An 8,552-nucleotide genomic window follows, 5' to 3' on the forward strand; every position below is an offset into this window, starting at 1 on the left:
TGGTGTGGGGAAGGCTTTTTCCCGTGGGCTGTCCACATTTTTATACTATTTGATTGTGTATACAAAGCACAAGAGTTTTAATGTAAGCATTTTATTGAGGCATATCACACAAACAAAAGGACATGATTTGTAAATAAACAACTGGATGGATGATCACAAACAAAAAGCGAGTCCGTGGAATCAGAATCAAAGAAACTGAACGCTACCAGAACTTCCATGATCCTGACTATAGATTAATTCTAGTTAACACTGTAGATTAATTTGGCTTGATTAGTCTTATATAACTGCAATGATGTGGTATTTATGCATTATGTCTGGCCTCTTCCTCTCAACACTGCATGTCTGTCTGATCCATATTATTATGCATAGCTGCAATTCCTCCATTCTCACTGAGGCAGTGTTGCATTTCATTATTTGTTATAAATACATGTATCTATACTGGCATTTATTTTTCCATTTCACTTTTGTTAATGCATTTGAGTTGTTCCAAGTTTGGGGCTATCATGAATAGTACCGCTTTGAAGATTCTTGATATGTCTTTCATGCCATGTGGACACTTTTCTATTGAGCGGTTAACTGGAGAATTGTTGGGTCATAGGGTCTGATTGTGATTTCCCTGGTGGCTCAGTTGGTAAAGAATCTGTTTGGAGACCCAGGTTCTATCCCTGGGTCAGAAAGATCCCCTGGAGAAGGAAATGGCAACCCACTCCAGTATTCTTGCCTGGGAAATCTCACAGACAGAGGAGCCTGGTGGGCTACAGTCCATGGAGTTGCGAAGAGTCAGACACGACTGAGCATATAGAGTCTGATGACATTAAAGCTTTGAAAGTGTAATTTTTTAAGAAATGGATGTAAATTATTGGTACATCACCTTAATTTCATCTATCTGTATGCATTTGACCTCTTTACCCTATATAGATCATACCTATGTCCATATCTTCTTATCTGAGTAGTCATCTCTATTAAAATTAGGCCAAGTCCTTGGTCAAGAACCTAGCCTTCTACAAGATCAGAGTGTTCTTCAGAAAGTTGTCTTTCAGGTTGACGGCATTTCCTGAGAAGGCAGTGTACTATACGTATGAAAACACACCACAGACCTCAGTTACAGATGACCTTTCCAGTTCACCCACACTGGCGCTAATAACAGTATCAACAATCACACGGGGTGCTAAGTGCCACATAGAAATTACCTTTTTCAACTCAGGTTTTCATGGGTACATTTTGTCCTGGACTTGACTCAGTTCCCACTTTACAGACCCATCCTTCGCTGGGCAAGGTGGATCTGTCTACTCCCTGGTAATCTTCATTTGTCATAAAAACTGCCCCCAAACCCCCTCCTGGCCACCCAGCAGGCTCTTCTCTGGCAAATCGTCCAGTTCCTCTGCTCTTGTGTTCTTCCCTGCCTGCATGGCCATGGCCTCCCCATGGCTGGACTGTCAGTTCTCCCAGGTGGGGCCATGGCTTCTAGCTTTTCAGGAGGAACAGGAAGGGGAGTTGCTGTTCTCTGAGATGCTCTGAGCTCTAAGAGCACTGGGGCTGAGACCAGCCCAGCAAACCCCCCTGGGCACAAGGGTCTCAGGGCTGAGGAGCCCAGGAGAGTCCTACCCCTCACGATGATACCTGTCCCACGATTAGCACTTCTCAGACCTGGGTGCTGGGTAATACTATTACCAATGAAATACTGATAGTTATGGCTTATCAGGGGGCAGAATACTGGAGTTATAGCCGGCCTGGGAGTCAATCTGCCTGGTTTCAAATCCCAGTTCTGCAATTTACCCTGTGTCCTCTGTCCCTGGGTTGTGAAGAAAAAGATAATGTAAGTTCACACCTAGCACAGAGGAGGCACTCACAAAATAATAGCTCCTGCTACAATATTATTATGATATAGCGGTTAAGGCCATGGCCTTTGAAGTCAGATCACCCAGTCAAAATCCAGCTCTATCCAGTCACTACTGCATGACAAGGGCAAAGTATTTAACATTTCTATGACTCAGTTTTTTCCATCCATAAAATGGGCATCTTAATTGTATCTACCTTACAAGCATCACAAGGATTACTGAAAGAATATGTGCATATTTAGAACACTGCTTAGCATATAAAAAGTCTTATATATACTTTAACTAGATTAACTATGACCATTGTTGCAAGTTGATTAAATAAATATTCTCATACAAACCTGTCAAGTATAGACAGAGGCTCTTGTGATTAACACAAGAGTCACTTAGGCACAGATATTCACAGATGACTAACACAAGCCAAATTCACTGGAAAACATTTCTGAGTTCATAATACATTTTCTCAATCAACTGATGGTTAAAGATATAACTAATGCCATACGAGAGGCTGGGACACTTTTTAACAATAAAAAGGGGGGCCCTCGTATTCAAAGGGTACACAATCATTGGTTTGCTCACTTGTTTCTTTATTTTATCCTCACAGAGAGCTGAACCCCAGAGAAGGCATGTGACATACCCAGGGTCACACAGTGTCGTGTTCAGGACTGGAGGTCAACCTGAGTTCCTGTCCCAGGCACTCTACCATGCAGCTTTTCAGGCTCTCCTCTGAGACATACTGGAAGTCAAATTATCCTTTAAAAATTAATTTTATGACATTTGCTCATTTTTAATGAGCCTTTACCTTTTCCTTTACAAAGAAGTTAAGAAATAGTTCATTCACTGAAAATTCTGTAAATTCAAATTGTCTGACCTTTGGGCATGGAGCTTCTCACCTGTAAAATGCAAAGAATCCTTGTTTCCCTCTGTCCAGGGAGCAGTGACAAGGTATGCCAAGGAATGAGCACAGCTTAGAAAACAGCCCCAGGACAAAACGAATTATAGTGCTTCTCCCAGTCCTGATCAGACTAGTGGTTAGATGATAATTTGACTGGGTGATCTGACCTCAGTGGTTAGATGATAATCTCCTATCAATTATCTATCCCATTGCAATACATTAACACCATTCTCTGCTCTCTCCTCCCCAAAGACAAGCCAACAGGCTGGCACCCAGGAGGTGGGGTAACAGGCAGTCTCTGGTTAAAGGGACCTAACACAGCTTAGACAGCTTCATGCCATAGGCTCAAGCATTCACTTCCATGACATTCCCTGTAATTCGTCCTCTTCCTCCACTCCTTAGACCAGCTGGAGCAGCTAATATTTCCTAGGTGATCAATTTCACAGAATGAGGGAGCACACAGCAAGGGCCATTAATGCATAATGAGCCTTTATGCAATCTGACAGATAAGCCCTGCTCTTTCACCCTTAAGGACATGACGTAAGACCTTGAATCTGGAAATAACACTCTTAAAAGTCAGAAAAGACCCTCTGACTACAGAGTATCCATTATTTAGCACCCCTTAGGATGCATGAGCGAAAACCAGAGGCTCTTAACAGAGGCTTCCCCAGGACTCAAGAGGCAAATGAGCAGCCTCCTACCAAGAGCATCCCTTATCTCTGGCTCCACCCCTTCCTGTCTTTTGTCAGTTGCTGGGAGAGGAAAGACAGTCAACAAAAACTCAACAGCAATTTTGGCCAGGGTGTGGATCCTCTGAAGGCTTCCCTTGAAAGCAACTAGAGGAAATAAGAAATTGACATGCGGGTGAAAAAAACTCAAGGAGATAGACAACTGTAGATCTGACAGAGGAAAAAAAATCTCAGGGGACAACTGCAAATGTGTATCTGAATAAGTAGGGAGTCCAAGGTAGAGGCTTAAAGGAAAAACTGGGAAAAGGAAGAAAGATAGTTTTATCCATTCAAATTTGGAGATCTGGGTTGAAAATTTATTACAAAAGCACAGATGAAAATACTGAGGAATAAAAGCAGCTATTCACACACATACAAATGTATTCTGTTTCTGTTCTGAAGCCAGCAAAAAACAAGGAGGCAGGTTAGTGAGCTGCTGAGGTCTGGCTATGTTTTTTTTAATTGGTGGAAAATTGCTTTACAATGTTGCGTTGGTTTCTACCATACAACGTCACAAATCAGTCATAAACATATATATAAATCCTCTCCCTCCTAAGCCTCCCTCCCCATCCTCCGGGTCTTTTTACACACTATCATGTGTAAAACAGTTAGTGAGAAGTTGCTATGTAACACAGGGAGCCCAGCCTGGCACTCTGTAATGTTCTATATCTTGACTTGGGTAGTAACTCTACAGGTTATTTATAACCACTTGCTGTGCATTTTTAGTTTATGACTTTTTTATTTCACAATAAAAGTAAGTTTCAAAACAAAATTTCAAGTACACAAGACTACAGAGTTATATTCAGGAACTTTAGTAGTTTAACAAAAGGATGGAGCCAATACCAAAATAATTCATGCAAGAGAAAGCAAACATAGCTATTTAAATAAAAGGCACTCCTCTTCCAGCTTAATTTTATGGCTTGCTTTGGTGTGGAGACTCAAAGTTTGCATATACAAAACCACAGCAAACTGTATCTGCCCCGATGATAAATGTACCACACCTACCATACCAACATAATATTGTTGTGGACACACCATTCACATACTGTTTACAGCTGTTTCACAGATTCCACACATGGCCAGAGTTATCCCCATTGTGGAGATTTAAAAAAAAAAAAAAAGACAGCCTCAGACAGGAGACTCCCTCCAGGTACAACTCAAGTAAGAACCAAAAATCAAACCTACACCAGATTTCACACACCTGGGGACCCTTTATGACAATGACTTTCCCATGCTCAGGAAGTTCAGAGGTCCATGTTTTTTTCATGTGGAAATAATGAGGTGAATAAACGGGTAAATAATTGTCATCAACAGTATGTCACCTCCTCTGAATCACCTTCACTTTTCAATCAAAGGACAGCCCAGGGTGTTATAAAGATTAGCTTTCCTCACTAAACCACAAACATCGTGAGAGTGGAGCTGTGTCTTCTCATTTCTGGAACTCCAGGGCTTTGCGTAGTTTCTAGAATATGGGGCATGCTCATGACAGTTGTGCTAATAAAAAAATAAACAGATAAGGGTACAGACTAATGAATTCACAGTACTGTGGTTTTCCACCCCATACCGTCATTCCTGCACAGTGCCACTTGCATTAAGCCTTTTTAAAACCACTAAAATGACAGACAGTAACTGCCCTTTCAACAGATGACCAGTAAAATCTCTCTTCCCCTCCCTTAAGAGTTTTTTAAGTTTTTTTGGTTTTCTTGTTTTAATCACCGCTACTCTGTTCTCCTGCTCTGTCTTCCATTCTTAACAGGAGCCATATTCTCCAATTCTGAAGGAAAGGCTTCATGTGATACATAAATTCAGAAGCTGGAGAGGGCTGACAGGTTAATTATAGACACAAAGAGTGGGGACAAATGGGCTATGAGGTAAGCGAGTCTAAATGTCTCTTCCCTGGATAAGCATTTATTAATAAGCCTGCAAAGATTTACTAGGCACAGCCAGGTTCAGCTTGGTGCCAAGCTTGGGCACGGGGGTCCAGATTTGGGAAAGGCAGTTTCTGCACTTGAGGAATCTGGCTGGTGCTTGGGAAGATTGCATGTATACCTGGGAATACTCAAAGTGGCCCCCTGGGGACAAGAGGTGGATGATAGGGAGGAGACAGTGCCTAAGAACTGAAGCACCTGTCCCTTCTGGGAGTGGGATGGTTAAAGAAGACCTCATCAGTTCACTAGGCCCACCCAGAAGGAAATGTAGGTAGGACTATGGCTGGACAGAAGACCAAGAGGGGGCCCTGATTCTTTTTCTCCTGTACCTCCCATATTCCTTCCGGGGCTGGAAGCAGGGACTTCAGTCAAAAGGACCTGTAGGTCTTCTCCTCCCTCTCCAAACTGCCCCTCTAAAAACGAGGAATGTTCAGATGACTGGAAAGGCAGGTCTAGGGTCACCTTCAGCAAGCAGATGAGCCCAAGAATGGAATGAGAAGCCTAGCAAAGAGTGATACCAGAGTGCTTTTGGCTCCCCTTTTAAATTCAATCCAAAAAAGTTCTGGGCCAACTTCCAGGTGGCACATTGAATGTGGCACCTCTCAGTGGAACATCAAGCTTGCCTTTAGCCAAGACTAGATGACAGCCTGGGCTTCCAAACGCTAAGTCTGGATCTCCCTCGGGTTTCCGCTTTATTTGGGAATGATGCATCTGGTCGTCTCCAGTTGAACCTGGGCCCTTCCAAATACATGAGGGCTCTCTCAGAATTCTTCAAGCACCACTTCCCCCTGACATACACATAAGGTAGGACCCTCATCGCACCCCTCCCTGTTTAAGGCTGATCGGTAGATAATCCCGAAATGCCAGGCAAAATATGTCACAGCCATCTCCCGCGAAGGAGTGGAATATCCAAGAGGGTTTATTCGGGTTGGTTTATTGCCAAAATCCCGCCATTTCTCCAAAAGACATTAGAGAGGTAAAACCTGGCCATGAATGAAGTCCAATGAGTTAGACTCCGACTGTTGTTAATTTCACTCGTCCCCCGCGAGCCGCCCCCACCACAACCCCCGGCCTAGTAAACCTCCCACCCGCTCCACCTCAGTTTCCAGGTGGTTTCTGCTATTTCCAAAGTGCTTTCGGCCGCTTTACGGCGTGGTTAGAATAGTGAAGTGCTATCTCCCAGCGAGCGGGATCTGCGGGAACCCTGAGCCCCTCGCCAGCTGACAAAGCGCGTCCACACGCCCGCCAAGCTTTCAAGGCGAAGCAACGAAAACTGGCCCCAGCTGTCCTGAGGACGCGGTAAGTGGATGCTCCGCAGCTCCTGGCTCGCCTGCGAGCTGGGCGTCCGGCAAGGGCGGCGGGCCCGAGACGTGCGGAAAGCGCTCCGCACACCTGGCGCACCTGGACGCGCCCGGAGATCCCAGCTCCGTCCCGGGCTCCGGAAGCCACCGTCTCCGATCGCGCCCACGGGGCTCCGGCCGCCTCAGGTCCCCTCCGGGGCACGCCACTCCCCAGCCCGGGATGGCTCCGCTCCCCGCGCGTCCCGGGATCCTCTTACCCGGGAAATGGCGAGAGGCTGCTCGAAGTCCTTGCCCCCCACGAGGCGGAAGCCCCAGGGTCCCGGGCCCTGCAGGACTATTTGCAGGGTGGTCATGGCGCGGCGACGGCGGGTGGCGACCCGAGGGGACAGACGGGGCAGGACGCGGAGCGGCGAACTGGGCTCCCTGGCGGCTGTCGGAGAAAGAGCGCGCGGCGCGGGCCGGTGGAGCCTGCGGCGGGCGGGAGCTGGGCGGGAGGAGGGCGGGGGCGGCTCCGCCCAGGCCGCGTCGCGGCCGCCCGCCCCTCCCGTCCTCCCGACCGCGTTCCGCAGCACGCGGCCCGGGCAGAGTCTGGTCCGAGAGCCGGGGGTCAGCTCAGGGTCTAGGGATCTAAACGGCCCCGCCCCGGGCGCAGCTCCGGGCTCCCAGCCCCACAGCGGGCGCTAGGTGAGAGGCGGGCAGGTTCCGGCGACCGCGGAGGAGTCTACGCTTGAAAACCAGTTTGATAGTGCTTTGCAAAGTCACCCCTTTGAGGTCAGCTCCATTTTCACATTTGCTTTCATGTAAACGACAGTGATGTTGTAAAGATGCTGACCAGTGATCTCGCTAGAAAATGTGAAGCAGTCAGGGCATTTAGAGCTCCATTTTACAAATAAATTAGCTGGGTCGGCCTGAGATTAGAAGACTCGCCCGAGGCCACGCAGCTGACAGTGGTGTAACTGGATCGTCGCGAGGCTCCCCTTGCTAAAGAATCCCACACTGGAACTTTGTAATGCTAATGAGACCGTCGCCTGAGTTTGTAAGGGAACTTCAAAACCTTCCTAGAAACCTCTCCTCCCGGCTGGATTTGCCGTAGATTCTGACCTTCCCAACAATTCAGACCTCAAGTCTGAGGCAGACCAGCTGCGTGTAGAGGTAACCGGGTTGAGTCCAAACACCTGGGTTCCCAGCGCGCCGCTATCCTCCTAAGTGGGCTCTGCCCTCCCCTTGCCCTGGAGTACATGCTCCACGCCAGATCGCACCACGTCTCATTGTCCACTTACTCTTGAGTGAGGCTGAATGCCTAAGATACTTGTAGGGCCACCCACGGAATGGGCCCCAGCTCCCTTTCTGATCTCATCTCCTAGTGCCACTCTCAGTCCACACCGGCCTGTCGCTCCAGCCTCAAGGCCCTGCTTCAGGGCTCCTGGAATGCTTTGCTCCAGACATCCTAAGGCTCGCCCTCTGTTCAGATGTCGTGGTCTCAGTCTGGTCATCTTCCTCTCTAGAACACCGAGTCACCTTCCTCTGCTTTTATTTCCCCATTATGTTTATCATTACGTTTATCATCATCTGACAAAATCAGTATTTCACTAATTTGTACCTGGCCCCCACCCCTAAGGGTTAGTTCCCCAGGGGTAGGGGTTTTTAATCTGTTTGGGTCACTGCTGTATCCCAGAGCCTAAGAATAGTATTTAATGAAGGCAATACATTGGCCAATGTTATGACCTTTGAATCTCAGGTTCTTCATAGTTTTCTTGGCTCCGGTTCATACTGCCACCTGAGCCCCAGTGTTCTGTCTCCTCGTGATACTGGCCTACCTACCCAGATGCCCTGTGCGGAGATTTACACATATAGGGATCATCTTA

At 47.1% G+C, this 8,552-nt stretch overlaps 1 protein-coding gene across 1 annotated transcript in view; it reads right to left on the bottom strand.

The window, feature by feature from the left end:
* Positions 1-7,133, bottom strand: part of PDLIM1 (PDZ and LIM domain 1) — a 38,687-nt gene extending 31,554 nt beyond the window's left edge. The window contains exon 1 of the mRNA XM_027960151.2: positions 6,945-7,133. Coding sequence (XP_027815952.1) covers positions 6,945-7,040 — 96 coding nt within the window. The 5' untranslated portion in view covers positions 7,041-7,133. The remainder of the gene's footprint in view (positions 1-6,944) is intronic.
* Positions 7,134-8,552: the final 1,419 nt, after the last annotated feature.

The sequence above is a fragment of the Ovis aries genome, chromosome 22 (genome assembly GCF_016772045.2).
Source record: "Ovis aries strain OAR_USU_Benz2616 breed Rambouillet chromosome 22, ARS-UI_Ramb_v3.0, whole genome shotgun sequence".
NCBI classification, from domain to species: Eukaryota; Metazoa; Chordata; class Mammalia; order Artiodactyla; family Bovidae; genus Ovis; species Ovis aries.